The sequence below is a fragment of the Macrotis lagotis genome, chromosome 5 (genome assembly GCF_037893015.1).
Source record: "Macrotis lagotis isolate mMagLag1 chromosome 5, bilby.v1.9.chrom.fasta, whole genome shotgun sequence".
NCBI lineage: Eukaryota > Metazoa > Chordata > Mammalia > Peramelemorphia > Peramelidae > Macrotis > Macrotis lagotis.
In genome coordinates, this window is record NC_133662.1 from 252,883,635 (window position 1) to 252,910,584 (window position 26,950).

The 26,950-nt window shown below is 43.8% G+C and overlaps 1 protein-coding gene across 3 annotated transcripts in view; it reads right to left on the minus strand.

The window, feature by feature from the left end:
- The window catches only part of CLIP2 (CAP-Gly domain containing linker protein 2), a 123,933-nt gene that overhangs the window by 45,288 nt on the left and 51,695 nt on the right, over positions 1–26,950 (minus strand). For all 3 annotated transcript variants that reach the window (XM_074189377.1, XM_074189376.1, XM_074189375.1), the window contains exons 3-6: positions 24,698–25,248; positions 6,498–6,622; positions 2,154–2,367; positions 963–1,160 (exon numbers count right to left, since the gene is read on the minus strand). In XM_074189377.1, coding sequence (XP_074045478.1) covers positions 963–1,160; positions 2,154–2,367; positions 6,498–6,622; positions 24,698–25,248 — 1,088 coding nt within the window. The remainder of the gene's footprint in view (positions 1–962; positions 1,161–2,153; positions 2,368–6,497; positions 6,623–24,697; positions 25,249–26,950) is intronic.

A 26,950-nucleotide genomic window follows, 5' to 3' on the forward strand; every position in this document is an offset into this window, starting at 1 on the left:
AAAAACTGAGGCTAAAACAGATGCAAGATTAGAACTCAGGTATCTCCAGATTACAAATATGATATGCTATCCAGTATGCCATCATGATTCCATTTATTGAACTCTAAATGGGGTGAGGATCACCAAGATCAATAACCCAATTCATTCTCATCAGACTTGACTCCAATAAACTTCTAATACTTTCCAATGTCCCCTGGCTGGAAGGGACCTTAGGTCATCTAATCTAAGTCTTTTATTAAATAGGTGAGAAAAGGGAAACCTAGAAAGGTGCAAAAATATACTTTAGGTCACACAGTGAATAAGTAATAGAGTTGGGTTTTAAACCCATTGAGTTTGAACTGCAAATTCTCTCTGATGTTGTCAAGTTAACCCAAGGGCATAAATCCTGGTTTGTTTCCTACCTATCTCTCTCAAAGTAGCTCAGGGAAATAGGGATCAGTCATTTCTGGGAATGGCTCAGAAGGTGATATTTTTGAAGGGTTCCTGTTCTATGACTAGGAGGTAGACATAAATATTCTAAGTTATTAGGATTGGCATTTTGGAGTGTCAGCCCGCTGAGATCCAACAATGATGCCATCCTGCTACTGATTAGCCTCAGCTAGGCTGCCCCTTTGCACAGTCTTCCAGTTAGACCATTCTGTGCTCAATTCCCCAGTTAGGTTGCCTTTACGTTCGATCCCCCAGATAGGTGGACCTTGTGTTCAGTCGCCTAGGTCTAACTAGGTCCAAGGGACTGTCCCTGTCTTTCCACCTACAAAGATCTCACTTTTTAAAAAACTCATTTCCCCAGTTAGTCATTCCTGTGCTCCATTCCCCAGCCGGGCCACCCTTCTGCTCAGTTTCCCAACTAAGCTACCTTTATATTCAATCTCCCAATTAGGCCACTCCTGTGCTCAATCCCTCAGCTAGGCCACGCTCAGTCCCTTGACTAGGCCAACCCTGGTTCCGCGGCCCCTTCTCACCTGCTCATGTTGAGCCTTCAGAATGGCAATCTCCTTCTCTACCTCACAGATGTGGCTTGTAGCCTTGGCTACCTCAGCCCGCTCCAGGTCTCGCTCAGCCAGTAGCTGCTCAATGTGTTGCTGCTTTTCCTTGAGAGCCTCCTGTAGAGCCGTGGTGCCTGAGATCTTGCGGGCATAGCGGGAGGATGTCTCCGTCAACTGGGGAAGTCCGGGAAAGATTGGAGAAAAAGAAGAGACAAAGGCATCAGGAAAGGTTCATAGGATCATAGATTTAGAGCTGGAAGTGACCTTTACAGATGACTGTACACTGAGTCCCAGGAAGTGACAACATCATAGAATCGCTGACGTTGGGATGAAAAGGACCTCAGAGACCGGCCAGTCCAATTCCCTCATTTTAGAGATCAGAGAACTGAAGCCCAGAGAGCTTAAAGGACTTGTCAAGTGGCACTCGGCTACTAAGTGTGAGGAAGGATTCACATCCCAGTTATTCTATCTCTAGGTACAGAGGTCTTTCCACTATTGCCACACTGTCTCCTGCTTAGAACTTAGAACAGGAGTGTTTAACTGTTTGTTTGCTTTTGGGGCTATGGATAAAGACTTCTTAGTCTAATGGGGTTTTTTTTTAGGTTTTTTTGCAAGGCAAATGGGGTTAAGTGGCTTGCCCAAGGCCACACAGCTAGGTCATTATTAAGTGTCTGAGACCGGATTTGAACCCAGGTACTCCTGACTCCAAGGCTGGTGCTTTATCCACTAGGCCACCCAGCCACCCCCCCCCCCTTTTTTTAGGTTTTAGTATAATGGTTTTAAAGGCAAAAAATGAAATGCATGCGATTTCCAAGGAAACCAGTTTATATTGATATACAGTTATCAAATGTTAAGAACAAAAACAAAAGCCTAATCACAGCTATTGAGTTAAAAATTCTACTTTAGAGAGAGAACATCTATTCCAGGCCCTTGCTAGGACCACAGAAAACGTGTTTTTATCATAGATCTATATCTGGAAAGGATGACAGAGGCCATCTAATCTAATTACCTCATTTTAAGGATGGAGGCAAACCTAAAGTCTGGAAAGATGGAGTACTTGATCCAAAGTCATCTCACCACTTAGGGGGCACAGTCAAGGCTAGCACCCAAGTAGTTTTTCATCTCAATAGCTTTCTGCCCTTTCTCTCCATTGCACACTGCCCTTACCAGTCCGCTGCGGCTGGGCCGGCCCCCAACAGAGGAGGCCACAGAACTGACTGAGCTGATGGAGGAACTGCTGGGACTGTGGGTCAAAGCCGAGACGCCCATGGCCATCCTCTTGCTCTTCTTGGCCTTGGCTGGACTGGTGGATGGAAAGCCGATCCTGATGACTTTGTGGATGGGAGCAAAGAGGCCAAATTTGGGAGGACACTGGAAGTACCTGGAGAAGGCAAGAGAAACACATGGGAATTACGGGATTGAACACCTGAGGCTAGGACATGGTCTCCGTCCATTGCCATCTTTCCCTGCCTAGGCTAAGGGGGCGGGGGGGGCACATCAATATCTTGGACAGAGTCCTAAAATAAAGATCACATGATGACAGCAATAAGCAACCATCCTGTAGCGATTCCCTGACCATGCAGGCTACTAATCACACTATACTCCAGTGCAGACCAAAACCCATGCAAGAGGACTAAAATGAGCCCAATTGCTGATGCAGTGTTTTCTGCAGATGTGAAAGGCATGGGAGGTCTGTGGGATTCTAGACCTAGAGGTGAGGGAGATCTCCAAGGGCATCTAACCCAACCCCTTTATTTTACAGATGAGGAAACTAAGGTCCACAGGGAAAACAATTTGCCAGGGTCACACAGGCTATGAGGATCAAAATGGAATATGAGTTCAGATTCTCTGTCTCTATAACTTGTGATTCCTCCACTGTATCACTTTGCCTAAAGGGCCTCTGAAATAGAGGGGAGGGCAATGTTGGGCATCCCCTCTGAATTATCTTCCCTCTCAGAAGCATGCCTAACATTTGTCCTGGCCCCCCAGGTTGCCATGGAGGTAATACTGTATCCAAGGTCCAAGGGACTGTCCCTGTCCTTTCACCTACAAAGACCTCACTTTTTAAAAATATTAATCTTAATAATAAATTTTCTTTTTGGTCCAATGACATGCAAAGATAGTTTTCGATATTCATATTTGTAAAATTTTGAGTTCCAAATTTTTCTCCCTCCCTCCCTTTCTTCTCACCTCCCCAAGACAACAGGCAATATGACATAGATTATATATGCATAATCATGTAAAACATATTTCTATTTAGTCATGTTATAAAAGAAGACTAAGAACAAAAGGAGAAAACCATGAGTAAAAAAAAGTGAAAAAAGTGAAAATAGTCTGCTTTGATCTGCATTCAGACACCATAATTCTTTCCCTGGGTGTGGATGGCATTCTCCATCGCAAGTCTTTGAGAGTTATCTTTGATCTCTGTACTGATGAAAAGAGCTAAGTCTATCATAGTTGATCATTGCTCAGGGTTGGTGTTGCTGTGCACCGTGTTCTCCTGGTTCTGCTCTCTTCACTCAGCATCAATTCATTTAAGTCTTTTCCAGGTTTTTCTGAAATCTGCCTGTTCATCATTTCTTACAGTACAATAGTATTCCATTACATAGTGTAGCCATTCCGCTATTGATGAGTATCCCCTCAGTTTCCAATTCTTTACACAAAAAGAGCTGCTCTGAATGTTTTTGTACATATGGGTATTTTCCTATTTTATATGATCTCTTTGGGATACAGACCGAATGGTGGTATTGCTGAATCATATGGTATGCACAGTTTTATTGCCCTTTGGGTATAGGTCTTAATTACTCTCCAAAATGGCTGGATCTGTTCACAATTCTACCAACACTGCAATAGTACCCCAGTTTTCCCAAATCCCTTCCAACCTTTAAGGCCTTACTTTTCATCTGCTGCCCATAGGAATAAAATTCTGGGCTCTAGGAATCCATGGAAGAAATTGGGGAGGGAGACTGCCTAGTCCCAAAATCTGGCCTGTGGAAGTCAGTGGAACGGTAGGTAGGGAAGAAGGCACATCATAAAGACAGGAAGAGAAATTTCTAATTCTTCTCTTTCTAAAACCATCCCCTAAATTCCCTTCCTTCCTGATGCTGCCCCATGCCTCCCCCGGCCCACCATGATCCAGTCCACTCTCCCTTGTCTTTCTCAATTAAAGGCCCACTTGGGCTCCACCTCTTCCCTGCAGCCTTCTCTACTCCAGGAACCTCTCCTTTCTAGTATTTAATCTGTTCACAGCACACAATCTAGACCGAAGCAGCCAGATAAGATATCTGACTTCTTGTTTGTGGGATCAGCCCGGTTCTGGCTTGTCAATGGGCCTGGGAAGTGAGGCTAGATTGTCACAAAAACTTGCTAACAGTGAAAGCCGCCTCAGGAAATGAGTCCCTGTCCTTGGTAGTCTTCAAGCAAGGGCTAGATGATGACAACTGGTGAGCAGATTATAATGAGAATTTTTTATGGCTACAAGATGTAATTGGCTGGCCACTGAGATTCTTTCTCATTCTTCAATTCTGTGATCTCCTAACAGATTCATTGATGGGAATCTCATCTGGCCAATCTAGCTGGCGATATTCCCTAAGACAGAGCTCGAATCTTCCTCCTTGTCTTGTCTCTCATACAATACTTAACACCCAGACAGAAACTTAGGGGGTTCTAACTATTGACTTATGAATGGGTTGTCCTACAGTTTGAGTCACTGATTCACAGAAGTTGAAAACTGATAGGAACTTCCATACCCATCTTATACATCCCTTCCATGGTTAGAAGGAATGTCCACATGCCACCTGAAAAGTGGTCTTAGGAATCTATTAATTGAACCTGCTGTCCTCTATTCCCTCAATCTTCCACTTTCTTTCCCCCTTTTTTTTTCCTTAAAAAAAACAGTTTTGCTGATGTCTTTTGTCTTTATGTTCCAGCCATTTCTAGAACCTTCACTTCCTGAGCAAAACCCATAGAGTACTGTACATAGTGATAGCAAATTGTGAGACAGTCAGTTTGATAGACTTAGCTCTTCTAAGTAATAACGCTGAACAAAGACAATTCCAAAAGGTATGAAATGAAAATGCTATCCACATCCAAAGAAAGAATGGATGTATTCTGAATGCAGATCAAAGCACACTATTTTCACTTCATTTTTTTTCAGGTTTTTTCTTTTGTTCTGTTTTTTTTTCCTTCACAACATGACCAATATGAAAATATATTTTATGTGACTGCACATATCTAACCTATTTCAACTTACTTAGCCATCTTTGGGAGGGAGGGAATGAGAGAAGGGAGAAAATTTGGAACACAAAATTTTATAAGAAATAACTGGAAAGAAATTTGGAACTATGCCCAAAGGGAAACAAAAATGTGCATACCCTTTGATTCAGTAATACCACTACTGGGTCTATACCCTGAAGAGATGATGAAAAAGGGTTAAAAACATCACTTGTACAAAAATATTCATAGCAGCCCTGTTTGTGGTGGCAAAGAATTGGAAATCCAGTAAATGTCCTTCAATTGGGGAATGGCTTAGCAAACTGTGGTCTGTGTATGTCATGGAACACTACTGTTCTATTAGAAACCAGGAGGGATGGGAATTCAGGGAAGCCTGGAAGGATTTGCATGAACTGATGCTGAGTGAGATGAGCAGAACCAGAAAAACACTGTACACCCTAACAGCAACATGGGGGTGATGTTCAACCTTGATGGACTTGCTCATTCCATCAGTGCAACAATCAGGCACAATTTGAGGCTGTCTGCAATGGAGAATACCCTCTGCATCCAGAGAAAGAACTGTGGAGTTTGAACAAAGTTCACAGACTATTCCCTTTAATTTAGGGGAAAAAAACCTGATATCTTATTGTCTGATCTTGCTATCTCTTATACTTTATGTTTCTTCCTTAAGGATGTGATTTCTCTCTCAACACACTCAACTTGGATCAATGTACAACATGGAAACAAAGTAAAGACTGACAGATTGCTTTCTGTGGGGGGGGGTGGGAAGTAAGATGGGGGGAAAATTGTAAAACTCAAAATAAATAAAATCTTTAATAAAAAAAAGAAAGAAATGATGGGGTAGCTAGGTGGTGCAGTGGATAGAGCACCGGCCCTGGAGTCAGGAGTACCTGAGTTCAAATCCGACCTCAGACACTTAATAATTACCTAGCTGTGTGGCCTTGGGCAAGCCACTTTAACCCCATTTGCCTGGCAAAAAAAACAAAACAAAACAAAAAAAAACAACCTAAACTAAAAAAAAAAGAAAGAAATGACAAAAATTGTCTTTACATGTGTGTTGGAAAAAATAAAATATTAATATTAAAAAAAGAACCCTTCACTTCCTAGGTTTCCCCCTCTGCTCCCGTCCCGTCCCTCCAGGATGATTTGCAAGCTTGCTGAGAACAGTATAAGATCTATGATGTGCTGTCTTCATCTCCTATGGTGTTTCCTTCTTTCCTCCCTCATCTGTGGGTAGGAGTGAAGGAGTGTCAGTTGCCCATTGGCACTCAAATGTACCTGGTACCTGCCACGGCCCCATCATTCTTCCCGAGGGGCTCGTCCAGCTCCACACCACACCATTCCCCTTTGGCGAAGTCAGTCTCCCCAACATAGCGCACAACACCTGTCTTCGTCCCGCCAACCTGCCGGCAGACCAAAGGTACAGGGGTAGTTAGATGCTGGGATCTGGATCTTAGTGAAGGCAGCCAGGGCACATCTAGGATGCCTACAACTTTGGGGGCTTCCCGTTGTTTCCCATCCATTTTTCAGAGGGGAATGGCTTGCCTTAAGCAGCAGCAATTTCACCTTCAGTGCAGGTCAAACAAAGATGGTGTGCCCAAGCATTTTAAAGTCGCTACCCTGTGCTGCACACCTGTTTAGGAGCTGGGGAAGGGGAGTAGAAAACAAGGAAATAACCTTTGCCCTAAACTTGCATTCCGCTGGAGAAAAACAACACAATATTATACTTGGACCTCAGAGATCATCCTGTCCAATCCCTTCATTTTAAAGATGAGAAAATTGAATCTAAAAGAAATGATAATATGAGTTAATAATAACAGGATGATATATTATATGTGATATATAATGTAAATTAATGATGGAATATGATATATATAGTATATAAATTAAAAACAGAATATGATATAATATGTTATATATAATATACTATTGCCCAGGTCCTCTGACACTAAAGCCTTTCCACCTGGATGATACATACATGCTTCTTATGCACATGTATAAGAAAATATAAAACATATAATAAGTACATTCAAAGTAAGGGAGTGAGGAGACAATAGGGTATGGAAGTACAAAGCCCTGGAAATCTAAAGAAAGGTGTTCTATAGAAGGAGCACTGAGTCAAGTCTTGAATGGGGTTAGGGAGTCCAAGAGATGGAGGACAGGACAGGGGGGAGGTAGGTCTGCAAAGGTATAGAAGGAGAAAATGAACTTAAGAATTTTTTTTGGTTTTTTTTTTTAGGCAATGGGGTTAAGTGACTTGCCCAAGGTCACACAACTAGGTAATTATTAAGTGTCTGAGGCCGGATTTGTCTGAGGCTGTATTTGAACTCAGGTACTCCTGACTCCAGGGCTGGTGCTCTATCCACTGTACCACCTAGCTGCCCCAACTTAAGGATTCTTAAAGAACCACAGGACTGAAGGTGGAAGGGAGCTCAGAGGCTGGCTAGTCTGGCCCCTTTGTTTTCTTTTTCTTTTTCTCTCTTTTTTTTTTAGATTTTTCAAGGCAGTGGGGTCAAGTGGTTTGCCCAAGATCACACAGCTAGGTAATTATTAAGTGTCTGAGGTCAGATTTGAACCCAGGTACTCCTGACTCCAAGGCCGGTGCTCTATCCACTGCGCCACCTAGCTGCTCCCACTTTGTTTTCTAAATAAGAAAACTGAGGCCCAGAAATGTCAAATTGCTGGCCCCAGGTCACATAGGTAGTAAGTGTCAGAGGCAGGATTTGAACTCAGTACTGGATAGACAGGCTGGCTTCTGAAGTCTCTTCTGATTCCGTGATCTTATGATTCTGTTTCATTCTTTAGAAGTCACTTCCAAAAATAAATAAAATCTTTAATGGGGAAAAAAAAGAAGTCACTTCCAGAAACTGACTTCTCATGTGGGCACTTTATCATCATTAAGCTATTGAGGGGGTAGAGTTGAGAGAAAGTGAGGAGAAGGAGGGGTTCAGTGAATTCCTCTATACTAGGGATAAGAACCAAGATTGAACTGGCCATAGAACAAAACAAAACAAGATCATGTGCCAGATGCCTCTCTTACTTACTCCCTGTGACTTTGAGTAAATCACTTCCTCTCTCTGGCCTCAGTTTCCTCATCTGTAAAATAGGGGTAGAAGAGCCTAGATGTCCTCTAAGTTCCCTTCCAGCTCCAAATGAATGATTCTGTGTTCCAATGAAATTATTTCTCTGAGTCTTGCTCCTTATCTATAAAAGAAGTTGGACCCAGCATCTGAAATCTCTTCCTACTTTATACATGTGATCCTTTGACCCAGTGGTTCTCCCCAACATCTCAGTTACTCTACTTTCACCTTCCCGAGTGTCCAACACCCAACTGATGCCCAGGGTCTTCAGGTGGAGGAAGAGAGCACATCCCCCCCCCCCCCCCAGTGTGATCAGATTTGACTCAGTAGCTCATGTCATGGACTTCTCCAATGATGGCACTATGCATATACCCCCTTGTTTGATTATTTGCCCCAGTTCTTAGCACAATGACTACCTAACATATAGTCAACATGAGATAAATGTGCATTTTACTTAACTGGAAATCTCTCACAAGTTAGTGAGAATCAGTTTCAAGTGTGTCCCTTCTCCAGTTTTACGAGAAGCACCAAGAAAAAGGCAATGCTTAATGCAGAGTAATGATGTCAGAGCCCTTCCTCCCATCCTTCTCCTCCACTTACTCTGTCTCCTACATTAGTCTTGTCACCAAAGCAATAGAAGCTGGATATCAGAGATCTTAATCCCCATTCTGCCTGCTCCCTGCCTTCCCTGATGTGCCCATCAGTAGTTTCTAAGGACTGGCTAAGACTGGCATGTCAGATGGCGCCAGGGGCCAGGTCTGCAGATGCTCTCTGCTGCCTTCTCTCTCCTGACTCCTTGGATTCTTTCCAGGTGCCCTTCCTATGGCACTCTCATCTCTCCTCCAAATAAGACCTTCCAGAAAAGTTCCCACTACCCTCTAATCTACTAGGGTAACAAACAGATCATATGGGAGTTACTGAGCTGTGTTCATTCTTCCCTGGAGAGACTAAGGATAAAGACAAAAGCACCAAGATCCCACCTTAAGAGTAAGCCATTCCACAGCCATGCTCTTTGACCCAGGCTAGGCATAGACTCCAGGTCAATGAGAGAAAGAAACATCCTATAAACACCAAAAATATGCATAGAATCACTTTTTTGTGGTAGCCAAGACCTGGGATGCCCATCAACTGTTGAATAACTAAACAAATTGTGGGGTATGGATGTAATTGGTATAACTATATTGGAAGGGACAATGAATATATATAAACTAATGCAGAGGGAGGTAAGTATAAATAAGAAAGTAAAACACCCAATAATTACAATGATGCAAATTGAAAGACAAAAATAAATCAATCAACAAACATTCAGTATCTAATCTATCTCTATTTCTATCTCTATCTCTATCTCTATCTCTATCTCTATCTATCTCTATCTCTATCTCTATCTCTATCTCTATCTCTATCTCTATCTCTATCTCTATCCCTATCTCTATCTCTATCTCTATCTCTATCCCTATCTCTATCTCTATCTCTATCTATCTCTATCTCTATCTCTATCTCTATCTCTATCTCTATCTCTATCTCTATCCCTATCTCTATCTCTATCTCTCTATCTCTATAACTATATCTATATCTATCTACATCTATATCATCTATATTTATATCTATCTATATGACTAGATAGATAGATAGATAAATAGATAGATAGATAAATAGATCTATGACAGGGTCTCTGCTTACTCTGAAGATCCTAAAAGAGGGAAAAAAATAGTCCCTGCCCTCAAGAAGCTTATAAACCAAAGGATACTAAATGCCAGAAAATTACACCCTAAATACCAAAAAAAAAAAAAAAAAATACTGGATAACTATAATGACCAGATTTGGTCCAAAAGAAGAGATGAGTAAATCTATTTTCCTTCCTTCTTTGCAAATGAAGGGCACTATGGTTGAGGGATATTCATGATGTATTGGTATATTTTACTGTTTCTTTTTTTAAAATTCTTGTTACAAGGAATGGCTCAAGGGAAGAGGAAGGGATATATTCAGGAATGCATCAAATGTAAAAGCAAACTAGATAAGTTAAAAAAAGAAGAAACTGAACTCATTGTCTTCTGTCTCATTAGAGGGATAAGGAGATCTCTTGGCTTTGAAAATTGATTTCTGGGAAGCAAGATAGTAGGAGAGGGGGGTAGAACTGAAAACAAAGGAGATTAGGAACTCCACCTTCTCTAATACCCAGTTTAAGAAATGAACTCATTCATGACTCTGTTTCCTTTTAAGAGAGCAGTCAGTGAGGAAAAAGTCCTACAGACAGTCATCTTATCCAGGAAGGGGTGAGCAGGCTGGTCAAAATGCCTGTAGGTGGCTGGTCTTATTTGCAAAGGCTAGGTTAACATCTGCAAAGGGCTTCAAAAGCCTTGAGAACTAAAAATACAGGTCAGTCTTATTTTGGACCTCTTCTTTTAGCAGTTTTTTCCTATCCTAGATCTCTACCATTATCTATCCCCGGCTGCAGTCGGCCTGGTAACCCCACTAATAATAATAAATAATAAATAACTTACATTTATATAGTGCTTAAGGTTTGCAAAGTGTTTTGCACATGTTAAATCACTGGCTCCTCTAGACATGAATTTATTCTCATCTCTGGTTGTGCCATCACTCCCATGTTCCCCTTTCATTCCCTGGAAAGCTCCGATGCCATATGAATTACTAAAGCCAAGTAGAACCAGGGGACCAATAGACATATGATGGAAAACAGAAAAGCTCACAACTCCAATGAACTAAAATGACTAATCTCACTTTGGGAAAGCTGATGATAAAATATTTATTCTGTATATATTTTTATGTGTCCTTGTGGTCTCCCTATTAGAATATAAACTCATTGAGAAAAGGGAGAATTTCATTCTTTGTATTAATATTCCCAATTGCTGGCACACAGCAGGCCCTTATTTAATACTTTTTGAGTGAATGAATGGATTAAAAACAGCTCCCTTTTTCTCATGAGAGGTGAGGAGAGGGTCTATGGATCCAAAATGTGGTTGGTGTTGCTTAAATGTATTTCTTTTCCTTCCTTCCTTCCATCTTTCCTTCTTTTTATCCTATGTTTTTATCAGATGATGCACCTTTTTTCTTTTTCTTTTCTTTCTCATGGGTGAGGGAAGAAGGAGTGGAAATAGATCTTTGTTCATTGTAAAAAACAAAATCTTTTTTTTTTTGGTTAAAGAGGGCCTCAATCCTGCTGGTTCAAGGTTTTAATCAGTACTCTTGGGACTCTGTGATTAGACCTGATTCTTTCATCTGGAGCATTCTCAAAGGTTTTTGGAAGCACCCAGAAACCTCTCATTAATGCTGGGCCAGGGTGCCACATGGCAGTGGAGAGGAATGTGGCAGGGTGGAATAGGGGATGTGGCAGCATCTCCAAGGACCAAAGTCAGGACAAGAGAGGGTCCTAATATCAAAGAGTGAGTCCTACATCTAAGGCCAGAAGTGAATGAGCAAGAAGACTTGGGGAGGTAGGGGAAGCCTAGGCTAGAAATACACTTCCCAAAGGCCCGGCCTGACTACAATACCCCCAAACCGGAGGCAGCATCCCCTCAAGGGCTCTTATTGTCCCCTCTGCTCTCTCTCCCCAAAGGAAAATAAGGCTTGCAACCTCTCTGGGCTGGGAGAGATCTGTTCTTTTCTGGGCATTCACAGCACCCCCAAGTATCTCCAACCATATTACTCCCATGCAGTCCTCTCCCCATCCCCAACTCAAGCTTTCTTTTGAGTTTTGTGTTCCCCTATTAGAAAGTAAGTTCCTTGAGGGACTCATTTGTTTTTATTGTATTCTCTGCACTTAGTTCTGGGTCTCACAAAGCTTAATCCATTCTTTCTATCTACTCATCTATCTACCCATCAATATCTATCTGTCTGTCTGTCTGTCTAGCCATCTTTCTATCTACCCATTCATCCATCATTTATATCTCTATCTCTCAATCTCTCAATAAATCTAGTCATTCATCTATCTATCTATCCATCCATCTTTCCATCTATCTGTCTAGCCATTTATCTATTCATCCATATTGACAACTGCTATCTAGCCATCCATCCATCCATCCATCCATCCATCCAGCCAGCCAGCCAGCCAGCCAGCCATTCATCCATCCAGCCATCCACCCATCCATCCAGCCATCCACCCATCCATCCTTCCATCCATCCATCCATCCACCCATCCATCCATCCATCCATCCATCCATCCATCCATCCATCCACCCATCCATCCACCCATCCACCCATCCATCCATCCAGCCATCCAGCCATCTATCCATCCACCCATCCATCCATCCTTCCATCCATCCATCCATCCATCCATCCATCCATCCATCCATCCATCTATCCACCTATCCATCCATCCTTCCATCCTTCCATCCATCCATCCATCCATCCATCCATCCATCCATCCATCCACTCATCCATCCACCCATCCACCCATCCAGCCATCCATCCAGCCATCCACCCATCCATCCATCCATCCATCCTTCCATCCATCCATCCATCCATCCATCCATCCATCCATCCACCCATCCATCCAGCCATCCAGCCATCCAGCCATCTATCCATCCACCCATCCATCCATCCTTCCATCCATCCACCCATCCATCCATCCATCCATCCATCCATCCATCCATCCATCCATCCTTCCATCCTTCCATCCATCCATCCATCCATCCATCCATCCATCCATCCATCCAGACATCCACCCATCCATCCACTCATCCATCCACCCATCCAGCCATCCATCCAGCCATCCACCCATCCATCCATCCTTCCATCCATCCATCCATCCATCCATCCATCCATCCATCCATCCACCCATCCATCCACCCATCCATCCACCCATCCATCCATCCTTCCATCCATCCATCCATCCATCCATCCATCCATCCATCCATCTATCCACCCATCCATCCATCCTTCCATCCATCCATCCATCCATCCATCCATCCATCCATCCATCCACCCATCCATCCACCCATCCATCCACCCATCCACCCATCCAGCCATCCATCCAGCCATCCAGCCATCCATCCACCCTTCCATCCATCCACCCATCCATCCACCCATCCATCCACCCACCCATCCACCCATCCATCCACCCATCCATCCACCCATCCATCCACCCATCCATCCACCCATCCATCCACCCATCCATCCACCCATCCATCCATCCATCCACCCATCCATCCATCCAGCCAGCCATCCACCCATCCATCCAGCCAGCCAGCCATCCACCCATCCATCAATCCTTCCATCCATCCATCCATCCCTCCATCCAGCCATCCCTCCAGCCATCCCTCTATCTCTCCATCTATATAACTATCTATTCATCCTAGCAGTTCTAACTTGGAGTCAGAAAAGACCTAGGTCCCACCTCAGACACAAGCTGTGTAACCTTGGACACGTCATTTAACTTCTGGGAACCCAAGATGACTTTATGTTGCTCTGCATCAGATGAGAGAATCTCTTACTGGGTTCTCCTTTACCAGTCCAATAACAGGTCTAGATCTTCCCTCCCGCTTCCCCCCACCATCAAATAATGTATATATTATGTAAAATGTCTTTGCCATTCTTCTCTCTCCTTACTTCCTATGAGCCTGGCCTCCTGTCCTTCTTTGGGTTTTTAAGGGCAGAGAGATGCCACTGACCCAGTACAGGGACAGAGCTGCAGGTTAGGACCAGAAAGTCCAGGCTTCCTAGAACAGGTCATGTAGATGCCCCATTAGGGTCAGCACCAAGTGGGGAGCAGTTGGGGAAGAGCCAGGGGAGTCTGTGATCTTGTGGTTTTTTTCCCCCTCATTTACCAGGAGAGCCGAATCAGTATATTAATGTCCCATGGGCACTTGGAGCAATAATGAGATAAAGAAGGAAGACTTTGTAAATCATAGAGCCATGTGGCTCTATCACACAGTTCTGCTGTGAACAGGCCCTATCCAGGACATTGGACAGAGAATCCCAGATTCAAAAATAATGATAATAAAAACATTGATATAGTACTATTCTTTATCATTTCATTTGAGACTCATAACAGCCCTAAGAGGCAGGTACTATTATTATTCCCCAGTCTGTTTTTTACAGATAAAGAAATTGAGGCAAACACAAGTGAAATAATTTGTTCAAGTAACTGAGGCCAGATCTGAACTTGGGTTTTCCTGATTCTATCCACTGAGCCACCCAGCCCCAAGCTCTGGCTAGAATTCAGTATTATATCTGAGGTCCTCTCTGAGCCTCAGTTTCTTCATCTGTACAAGAAGAGGGTCCTTCAGATCATCACTTTAAAGCTGGAGGAGATCTTAGAGGTTATCTAGTCCAACCCTTCATTTTATACAGAAGGAAACAGTCCCAGAGGAAATAAGTAACTTGTCCAAAGTCACTCAGACAATTGGTGGCAGAATGGATATTGAAATTCAGGTCCTTTTCTCTTTCCACTGCACTCACAGGGTTGGATTGAAGTATACTGGACACAAAATCAAATTTGACCTCAGATACTTGCTAACTGGGTGACCCTGAGCAAGTCATTTAACCTCTTCTGGCTCAGTTTCTCATGAGGACAATAGTAATTTCCAGGGTTGTTGTGAGGTTCAAATGAAAGAACATATGTAACATACTTTGCAAACTTTCAAACATTATGTAAATTGACTGGTCATTTTTCTCTAACCTTCTCTGAATTTAGAACTTCCCCTTAGATCATGGTTGTCACTCACAAATTCACAAAGTGGAGGATTCCATGGTTGAGACTACTGGGGGAGGGTATGATAGGTTGGCAAGGGAGGGGAGGGAAAGGATTCAGAAAATGTATTCTTTCCTTAGCTAACGATAAGAATAACCTAAGCTCATGTTAATGTAGTGATTTAAAATTTATTATTAATTAATTCATTAATATTTGCAAGGAACCTTCATTTGGGACTGACTCATTACCTCTTCAGGAATTCAATCTTTAGGATCATAGATTTTGAATGAAGAGGAATCAGTTATTCAAGCCCTCTGATTTTATAGATGAGGAAACTGAGGCAGAAAGAGATTAAATGGTTTGTTCAAATGGATGTCTGGATGGATGGACAGATATAGGCAAAGATGGATGAATAGATAGATGGAGGAATAGACTGATGGAAAGATGGATGTGAAGATGTATGAATAAATAAATAAATGTATAACAGATGGAAAGATAGGATCAAAAGGATCATAGTATCACAGAAAAGAGAAGAGAAGAGAAAAGAATCATAGAGGAAGGGAAGAGCTAACCTTCAATACCCCACCTTAATCTCCCTTGTCTAAGCCCCAGACCCAGGAGAGCCCAGAGGAGGAGCCCCTTGGAAGACTACAGGGAAGGAGGCAGAAGGAAAGCAAGCCTCCCTCCCTAATCTGAGAACACTGTTGCCACTCAGCAATCTCAGGTCCTCCTCCATCCCTCCTGTCTGACTCCAAATTGCAGCTTTGAGCCAGTCATCATCCTGGTAGACCAGCCAGCTAGCCAGCCCCCCTCCCACTTCACACTCCACAGCTGCCTCCTCCTGAGGCTTTTTTTTCTTTCTAGAGCTTCCTCCCTTCTCTGAAAAATTGCCTCAACTGGGGGAAAAATGGAAATGATAGCTTTCGGCCTGGCTATTTCAAACATCCTCATTTCCTCCTTTCTCCTCTCCAGCAAAGCCTCTGGCTGCCAGGCTTGCCCATCCTCCAGCCACTTACAATGCACCCTGGCTGAGTCAAGAGAACAATGACCTTGCAGGTAGAGTGTGAATCGCACTATAGCACTTATTAATTGTGTGACCCTATACAATTCACTTGACCTTTCTTAACTTCAGTTTCCTCATCTGTAAAATGGAGGAAATGACACCTGAAAAGTCTACCTCAGAATTGTTGAGAGATTTAGATGAGAATAATAGAATTCCATTTGGAAAAACCCTGAGAGATCATGTGCTCCGATGCCCTCATCCTACAGGGATGGAAACTGGTCCGGATGGGAAGTTTGAGACTCACTCAAGGTCACACAGGTCATAAAGAGCAGAATTGGGCTTTGAGCCCAAGAAAATGAATGTAAAACATAAAAATTTGCAAACTTTAATATTAAATATCATTATTAATGTTTTATCAGAATTCATTTTGTGATTATATACAATATAATTATATTATATATGTTACAATTATAAATATAATGAATTCTATTATATATAATATAATACAGCATAATCTCACATATTATATAATTTGATGTTATAAATTAATTAGTATATTTTATATAATTACAGATTAATTGATTGTAACATACGCATATCCATTATATTATATTGCTATTATATACTAATATTAATCATTATCATAATTAAGAGCTGGCCTCAGAGTCAGGAAGACCTGGGTTCAAGTTGTGCCCAACACAGATAGGCTGTGTAATACTGATCAAGTCACTTGCTCTCAATGTCTCAGGTATAGATTTTCCTGAAGCAAAGGTCTTACCTCCTTCCTCACTCAATAAATTTCAGCAACTCCCTATTCCCTCCAGAATCAAATCCAAAACCTTCTGTTGAGAAGCTCTTGCCAATTTGGTCCCTTCTCCCTTTCCAGTCTTCTTACATTTACTTTCCACAATACTCCACTGACCCACTGGCCCTTCTTCACATCCAGAGCTCCATCTCCTGCCTCAGCACCTTTACACTGACTGTCCCTACCATCTGCCATGTCTGAATAGTTCTTGGATCCTAGATTCCCTGCTTCCTTTGACTAGGCTCCAATCACACCTCTTTAGGAGACTACCCATTAGTACCCCCTATCCCTAATTCCCTCTTTTCAAAGCAAGGAGATAGTTTTCTATCTCTTCTGTATATATGTTGCTAATTCTTGGTTAGCCTGGCGAAGGTATGACTGGTGGCTAATTGACCAAAGTGTCTTCTTCCTAGAGGTCTTTATACAGCAACCAGAGGCTCTCAGACACTTCAGATACTTCAGAAGTTACAGAAACCAGTATGGTGGAGGCATCTGGACTCTTGCCCTGGTTCAGTCACTAAAACCCCTCTGACCCTGGGGATGTGGCTTCCCCTCTCAGCAGTCAAATGCAGGGTTTGGCTGGCTGCTTCCCAAGCCTCTCCCAGCTCTGATGTTCAGTAAATGGCTTTAAAGTGAGGGAGGTTTCAGGTACCATACAAGGTGATGGAGGTGACATCTGAGGAGCCACTTGCACCCCTCCAAAATGATTCTTATTATTTCTTTCTTATTAGATGTGACTGAATACTTAACCTCTCCGAGACTCAGTTTCTTCAACTATTAGATCAGGGAGTCAGACTAAATGGTCTCCAAGGCCTAGCCCCATTTGATTCTGTTTCCTCATTGTACAGAAAAGGAAGCCTAGGCCCACAGAGGGGAAACGGACATCTTCCACAATGCCCTACCCAGTTCACCTGGTCCTCTTTAGAGAACATAAAAAGGAATGGGATGGGGTGCAAGAAATGGAAAAGCAGTTAACTAGAGGGAACTGGACTTTTCCTTAAGTTCTATATAAAAGAGACTGGGTCCTAAGTCAGCTGCTGCAACAAATCTGGAGTTATGTTAGGAGGGGCAAGAAAGAAAGGAGAAAAGAAAAAGGAAGGAAGGAGAAAAGAGACTGAAAGGGTAAAAAGAAAGAGATGGAAAGGAAGAAGAAAGAGGAAGCAGAAAGGGGAGAGAAAGTGAGAAAAGAGGGGAGAGAGAGAGAGAGAGAGAGAGAGAGAGAGAAAATAGGGAAAAGAAAGGAAAAGAAAAAAGAAATTCAAAATAGGAGAGAAAAAAAAAGAAGAGGAAAGAAAGAGGAAGTTAGAGGGTGGCTAGGTGGTACAGTGGATAAAGCACCAGCCCTGGAATCAGGAGTACCTGGGTTCAAATCCGGTCTCAGACACTTAATAATTACCTAGCTGTAAGGCCTTGGGCAAGCCACTTAACCCCATTTGCCTTGCAAAAAAAAAACAAACCCCTTAAAAAAAGAGGAAGTTAGAAAGAAAAGGAAAGAAAAAGCCAGAAAACAGGAGGAGAAAGTCAGAATAGAGGAGAGAGAAAAAGAAAGGAGAAAGAAAGTCAGAAAGAAAAGGAAAGAGAAAGTTAAAATAAGAGAAAAGGAAAGAACAGAGCAAAGAAAAAAGAAAGTAAGAAAGGAAAGAGAAAAGAAAGGAGAAAGTCAGAAAGAAAAAGAAAGTTGAAATAGGAGGGGGAAAGTCAAAACAGAGGAGAGAAAAAGAAAGGAGAAAGGGAAAGTCAGAAAGAAAAGGAAAGAGAAAGTTAAAAATGGGAAAAAAAGAAAGTAAGAAAGGAAAGAGATAAAGAAAGTAAGAAAGGAGAGAGGGAGGGGCAAAATATAAGAAAGAAGAAAGAAAATGATTTAACAGGAGGGAGGATGAAGAGACTTGCCCCAGGTCACACAATGAGTACCTATAGAGTCAGATTTGAATCTGGGCTTCTGAGTGCAAAGCAGCCCCCTTGTCTTTTCTACTTTCCTACTTCCCCACTTTCAGGGCTTGTTCTCCATAAAACTTACACTGTTGGTAAGCAAACACAGCACAGTGGAAAAAGAGGGTTCACATCCTGAGTCTGGTTCTTACAATTTGTGTGACCTTAGGTAAGTCACGCTTAACCATGATAAAATTCTCTGTAAAATGAAAGGAGTTGTGTGCCTATCAGACTTGCAAGTGGTGCCAAAGCAGAAGGGAGAAAGGAATGGGACGGGTGCAAGAAATGGAAAAGCAGTTAACTAGAGGAAACTGGACTTTTCCTTAAGTTCCATATAAAAGAGACTGGGTCCTAAGTCACAGCTGCTGCAACAAATCTGGAGTTATGTTAGGAGGGGCAAGAAAGAGAGGAGAAGAGAAAAAAGGATAGAGTGGAGGGGAAAAAGAGACTGTAAGGATAAAAAGAAAGAGATGGAAAGGAAGAAGAAAGAGGAAGCAGAAAGGGGAGAGAAAGTGAGAAAAGAGGGGAGAGAGAGAGAGAGAGAGAGAGAGAGAGAGAGAGAGAGAGAGAGAGAGAGAGAGAGAGAGAGAAAGGAAATAGGAACCTAGCAGATGAAAGAATTGGGATTCAAAAGGGTGCCCACAGACTGGAGTCTAAGTCCAAGATGAAGTTCAACATGAATACAAGAAAAATCAGCTATACAACAATAAGGAAAGGAAAACATGGATAGACAGCAGTGGTTCTGAAAAAGATCTGACGGTCTGTGAGGTGCTAGGGGCTATGGGTAGGCATCATGATTTTAGCCAGGAAGGAACCTGAAGCACAGAGGGGTTGATCTGTCTATGGTCAGTATCAGATGTGAAATTTGAACTCAGATCTTCCTGATTTCACATTGAACTCCTCACCCATGGCTCCCCCCACCTCCCATAGTGATTCTTCCAAGGCAGGAATCCTGCCTTTTGCCCAGTTCTGGGGTTCCTTCATGAACCCGATGCAAGCTGGTTGGATGGGCATCAGCTGCAGAAGAAAAGAATTGTGCATGTGCAGCTGCTCTCTCTGGTCCATGAAGAGGGAGGGCCTGAGCCTCTTGGGGAATGGTTGATTCACTCTCCAGCCCCCCCTCCCCTCCCAGTGCCTGAACCCCTCAGCTGGATCTGGAGTATTTCAGAAGCAGTTTAATGTTTCCTGGTGTTTAGTCTGGTCCTCGTTTACAGCCAGGGAGACCTTGCATCGTGAGCCAAGAGACTTCTCAACATGATCATCATTCTCCAGGGCAGGCGGGCACCAGCTGTCTGGCCACTGCACAGGCTCCTGGAGAGACGCTGCTTTGTTGGAGATATGTCAGCCTGTAGGGTTCATTAGAAATGACCTCGCCCCCACCCCAAGCGCATAGGCTGAGGACGGCTCTCCCTCAGATCGGATTAACAGAAAAACCCAGAAGTCCATGAAGCTTGCCTTTGGGGTCTCTTCCTCTTCCCTCAAGCCCTCCCTCCTCTCCTCCATGCCTGTGGCCTCTTTCTCTCTGGGCCTCAGTCACAGTCAAGGTGGGACCTAATATTCTTCTCAAACTCTACTTCTAGGATCTTAGATTTAGTCTCAGAAGGGACTCTCGAGGTCATCTAGTTTGACCCAGACCTAATTTTGAATTAACCTTTTGTTGTTCAGTTGTTTCAGTCATCTGTGACCCCATCTGGAATTTTCTTGGCAAAGACCCTAGCATGGTTTTACCATTTCCTTCTCTAGTTCATTTTATAGATGAAGAAACTGAGGTTAAAAAGGAGTAGATGACAAATCCAAGGTCATACAGTTAATAAGTGTTCTTGGCAAGGATCCAGGAATGGTTTGTCATTTCTTTCTCCAGTCCATTTGACAGATGAAGGAACTGAGGCAGACACGGTTAAGGAACTGGTTCGGCGTTACTCAGTTAAGAAGTATCTGAGGTCACATTTGAACTCAGGTCTTCCTGACTTCAGAGCCAAGTGCTCTATCCAAACTGCACCCTCTGGCTGCCCACACAATATAGTCTGATGCAAAACATTTTAGAGCTTTTCTATTTGGAGTAAGTATTGGTTAATGCCATTGCACTTCACTGGAGGCCTGTGCTAAAGTTGACTAGCCAGCACTCTACCCACTGGACCACCCAGCTGCCTCCCATGATCCAACTCCAACCTGCTTCTGATCAACCTGCTGCACACATCACCAAGCCACCGTTTATCTCCCTAAAATGAGACTGCACAAAATAACAATGACAATAATTATAATAATGATGATGATGATGATGATGGCTGACATTTATTTGCAAGGCGACCCTTTGCAAATAGCTCATCTGAGCCTGACAACTCTGGGAGAGAGATCATATTATTATCCACATTTTACAAATGAAGAAACTAAGGCAGACAGAAGTTAAGTGACTTGTCCAAGGTCACACAGAACCTCTGAGGACTCTGGATCTTTGGTCCAAAACTCATGGCTTTAAAGAGAAGGAAACTGAGGCAATAAGTGGTGGAAGAATTTGCTCAAAGTTAAAAAGTAGAAAACCCAGAGGTATGTAGACTCTCAGAAACCAAAATCTTTCCCAAATCCCCAAAAGTAAGGCTTTTGGAGCAGACTTTCAGGTATTTGAGCCAGACTGGCAGGGGAAGACAACCTGGTTCAAGAAGGCCATAAACTCTGGCTACATCCCTTCCCAGAAGTCAAGGGGCAGACCCAGAGGAAGCTCAACCAGGTAACTCATTTGGTCCCCTCTATTCAACCTCTATGGAGAGCTGGGATCTCACAGGATCAGATGTTGGGGACCTTGAGTGACAGGTGTGGAAACTGAGACTCCAGGAATCTCAATGACCTCTCTAAGATCACACAGGTAGATATTAGGCATCAAAGGTGAGATTTGCATCCGGGTCCCTTGACTTCAGAGTACGTGCCTTTCCCACCATGCGGCACCTGCTCAGTTGATCTGCCTTCTTCTTTAACTGTTATCCTCACTGAAATGCTTATCCCAAAGTGAACACGTCCTTAGGAGTGAGAGCAGCAGCTCCTAGGCAGAGCCAAAAACCCTGAAGGGCAAGTGGCTTTGGACAACTCAGGGAAACGGAGGCCTGGCTCGGCCCCAAGGTCAGCAAGTAGGCGCTCTGAGGCCAGAGAACAAGGAAGGGGAGAGGCTCTGTGTGATGGGCCTGAAGATCTTACACACACACACACACACACACACACACACACACACACACACACACACATTCACACACACATATACATACATACTCATACACTCATACACACTCACACACTCACACATTTACACACATTCTCACATACACACATGCATGCACACACATTCACAGTCACATATACACATTTACATACACTCACACACAAACACACACACCTATACTCTCTCACATATACACTCACACACACACTCACACAAACACATTCACACACATACTCTCACACATACACATACATACTCACACATACACACACTCACACATACATTCACATGCATGCACACTCACACACATTCACACACTCTCTCTGACATACACATACACACACTCACACACATTCACATATACACATTCACACACACACACACACCAATGGTCTACACTCCATTATCTGTTTCCTCAGAAGCATCAGATCTGGAAGGAACTCTTTCCTGATGGAAGCCCCTGTAGCTCAGGGTCAAAGGAGAGATGGGAGCTCCTTCATACAAAGGCTGAAGTCATTGTTAACAATGTTGAGGCCCCTTAGAAAAAGCCAAGTCAGAAGATCCTCCCACAGCTCGCTCCTGGTGGGCCCCAATCCTGCTCTGTGCTCTAACTTTAAGAAGACCACCCATCTCCCCCAGAATGCCAGTGCTCCCTCTTCACCTGCCCCTTTTCAAAATATTCTCTTCTCAAAGCATGACTCGGGGGTCACCTCCTACCAGAGGCCTTCCCTGATCTCCCCTGTTACAAAGGCCCTCTCCCCCTGGAAATCTCCTTGCATGACTGTGTTTGGATTTGCAGGAGACAGGCTTTTCTGTGCAGAGAGAATCAGAAAACCAAGATTTATATGAGATGGAAGGAATGCTACAGAAATCGAGTCTGATTCAGACCCTATTTGACAAGTGGCCATTCAGCCTCTGCTCGAAGACCTCCAAGGACAGGGAGCTGAGTCCTTCTAGAAGCAGCCTGTTTCCCTTTGGGACAGCTGCCCTTGAGCCCCTAGGGGACTGTTAGGGACTGCTGCATATGGGAGCACTGTGAATTATCTTCACCTGGTGTCCTTGAGCACCAGAGCCTTATCTTATTAAGTGCCACGGGAGTGGGAGTGGATTAGAGACCGGGAGGATATTTAAACACTGGTATTTGGTTCAATAAACAGAGATATTGGAGACCTTGGTGTACACAGGGAGAATTTGTCTCTTGTCTCTCTCCCCTCCAACATTCACCTGGGGAAAGGATAAGGAGTCCAGAAAGGGACTCAGTGGGAGCATCATCCTTCACAGAGAACCAGGCTTGAAGTTAGGAAGACTTGAGTTCAAATCTGGCCTCAGACACTTACTAGCTGTGTGACCCTGGACAAGTCACTTAACTCTGTTTGACTCAATTTCCTCATCTATAAAAGGAAGTAGAGAAGAAATGGCCAGCCAGTCCAGTATCTCTGCTAAGAAACCCCAAAGGCGGGGTTGGACATGACTGAAAGGATTCAACAACAGCATTGTTAGGTTAGGAAGCTCTTCCTTACATCAAGCTCAAATTTCTCTCTTTGAAATTCTCCCCATGTGGGGTGGCTAGGTGGCCCAGTGGATAGAGCACTCACTGTGGAATCAGGAGGACCTGAATTCAAATCTCAGACACTTAATAATGACCTAGCTATGTGGCCATGGGCAAGTCACTGCCTTGCAAAAAAAAAAAAACCAAACCTAAAAAAACCCTGAAACTCTCCCCATGACTCCCTGTTCTGCCCTTTGTGAGTTAAGCTGGACAAGGCTAGACCCTCCTTGACATGACAGCCTTCAGCTCCTTGAACTCAGCTCTCAGATTTCCCTTGAGTCCTCCCCAGGCTCAACATGCCCATTTTCTTCCCCATCCTGGTCACTCTGCTGTACACCTTCCCTGGCTGACCAATATCCTTCTAAAATGGAGACAGCCAGAACTGAAGCATCCCCCGAGCCCCAGAAGCTGGCCAGCTCAGAGTAGGCTCCTTAGATCCCTGATGCCCAAATACCATCTGTGGTACAAATGTGTGCCCCTGGTCAGAACCTGTGACTTCATCAGAATAGGGAGGGACCTGTTGGTGTGATTGGTCACCAGACCGACCAGGCAGCTCATTCACTGACCTGTAACTCATCTCCTCAGAGTTTTGCCTGGGATGCAGAGCAATAAAGTCATTTGCCCACCAAGACAGGATTCGAACCCAAGACTCTCGACTTCAAGATCCATTCTATAAACTGTCCCAGGATGCTTTTCATGGAAGCTTTAATAAATGCTATTGAACTGAACTGAAATAAATCTCAGCAGTTTTAAAACTTTAAGATTGTAGACAAAACCAAAAGAGTCCTTAGAAGTCACCTCGTCCATCCTGCTCTTTTATTGATAAGGAACATAAGGCCCAGAAAAGTGACCTAAGATCAGAAATACAGATCAGGAAGAGACCTTAAAGGGTATATAAAAAAAAAGGGTATCAAAGACAATCCCTCATTTTACATTTTAGGAGATGGAGGCCCAGAAACATCAAGAGAAGTTGCCAAAGATCACTCAGGGAGTAAATTCTTCGATTAGACTGTAAACTCCTTGAGGACAAGGTCTATCTTTTAGATTCTTTTTGAAAACCACAGTACTTAGCACAGTGTTCTGGTACACAATAGATGCTAAATAAATGTGTGGTATATACTTGGTGCTTGATAAATGTTGACCAATAGAAGTAGCAGAGAATAAGTACACACACACACACACACACACACACACACACACACACACACACACACCAAGGATAACAAAAGGTCAGGCGGTACCATCACTCACTCACCAGGACACGATCTCCAAGTCGCAGGTCCTTGTCTCCCTTCTTGACGGAGCCACTGTCTGAGAGGTTGGAACCAGACTCATTGCCGGTCTTCATGGAACTATTGAGGACACTCTCCCGCAGGGGGATAACCCGGGTGGACAGGGGGGGTGTAGCAGTACCAGAGTGCAGGGAGAGATTCTGGGCCGTCAGGGACTCCACAGAGTGAGCGTCACTGCCCGAGCCTTCTGTGGTAGGCTGCCGCGTCAATTTGGAGGGTCGGGTGAAGATGCCCTGCAACGGCTGGCATTCAAAGTAGCGGACGCCCCCCACAGAACCATCATTCTTGCCCACTGGGTCATCCAAGACCACGCCGGCCCACTGGCCAGGGGCAAACTGTGTCTCTCCCAGATACTGGACGACTCCGGGTTTCACCCCATTCACCCAGACCCGCTCTCCCACCACGAAGTCTCCCAGGAAGTCATCGCCAACTTCTGCCACCTTGGGGCACGGTTTCTCGGCGGGGGTGGTGGTAGGTGCCGTGGGTCCAGATGCCTGCTTGTGCAGAGGAGAACCTGTACAGGAAGAGAGATACGGACATCATTAGGAGATGATCGACTGCATCTGTGAGGATGGGGGCTTGGGCCTCTCTCCCAGGAAGCATTTCAGCTCAAACTTCTCATTTTACAAATGAGGACATAGAGGCAAATGAAGGAAACTAGTCTCAGAGCTGATGGATCTCAGGTGGGATCCAGGTTTTCCGACCTCCTTTTATGATCAGAGGGTTCCTGAACAAAGGGACCATGACCATTCTTACATCATTCAAGGAATCTTAGGTGATTCATTCTGCATGTCCTCATTGATGCATGGCTCGACTCTCCACCAGAACATAAGTGCTAGAGGGGCAAGAACCATATAATCTTGGTCTTGGACTCTCAGTGCCCAGCATGGATCTGCCACCTACAGTAGGCCTGTTAGATAACTGCTTTGCACCCAAGCAAGGGGACCCCTTCTTTGTTGGAAGAAAGCTGTTTAGGTGGACATTTCATTCTAACAAAGACAGCATGGCAGACTGGGGAAGGGCAAAGGACTTGGGGTTCAGGAAGACCAGGGGTTGATGGTATGATTGGTTTCATGCTAGCAGAAGCCTCGAAGGTCATCTCATCATAGGATTCATAGGTTTTAAGCTAGAAGAAACCTTGCAGGAAGAGGTGATCAACTTTTTAGCTCTTTTGGGCCACAAAACCCAACAAAAACCCCTCAAAGGCTGCATTCAGTATTCAATACCCACTCAATACCCATTTGTGAATAAAACACAACTCACACCACTGAGCACAGTCACAAATGGGACAGTGAACACAGCTGTCTTAGGGGCTGTCTCGTCTCCTCATTTTGTAGATAAGGAAACAAGTCCAGAAAAATCAGGGACACCCAACAGAAAATGGCAGAGATGGGGATCAAACCCAGATTTTTCTCATTCCAGGCTCAAATGCTTCCACATTCCTAACTGGGTGATCTTGTCACAATCTCCCTGAATCTCAATTTCAGTCTATAATGTGGAAATAATAACAGTACTTCCCTCCCAGGGTTTGATGAGGATCAGAAGAGATAAAATATGTGTATCATTTTGCAAATCTTCAAGTGTTCTAAAAATGCCAGCTACTCCAGCCTCAGTTTCCTTCTTTATTAAAAGTGGGGAACTGGACTGGATGGTAGCAAAGAGTCCTTCTGACCTCAGCTGTAAATTCTATGACCTAGAAAATTAAGACTGAGGAACAGAGAAGATGTACTCAAAGTCACTCTAGGGAACCCGGCTCTCTTGCTTCACCCATGCACCCTGGGTTGGTGGCCAGTCCCAGCAGGTAGTAACTTGAGGCTCTCCATGGAGGTGAAGAAAGTGGGACTAAGGAGGGGTCTAGAACCATGAGGCCTGGCCCTCAGGAGCATCTTCTGCTCTCCAGGCTTCTGCACTCCCATGCTATCTGCGCTAGCAGTCCCAGCAGCCATATTTCCCTGTGGGCCCCGCTCCTCATTTCCAATCAACCCCTCAGTTCTCTCTCAATATAGAAATGTTAAGTAATCTCATTATAATTTTAAAGTAAGGAATCTGATTAGATAGCTTCTGAGGTCCTTTTCAGCTCTCGTCTATGAGTCTATCTTGCACCTTTGGGAGTCTCATTTTGCATGGGAGACTGGGACGGCTAGGTTGTGCCACTGAGCACAGAAGACCTCAGTTCAAATCCAGCTTCACACCCTTAACTAGCTGTATGAGCTGGG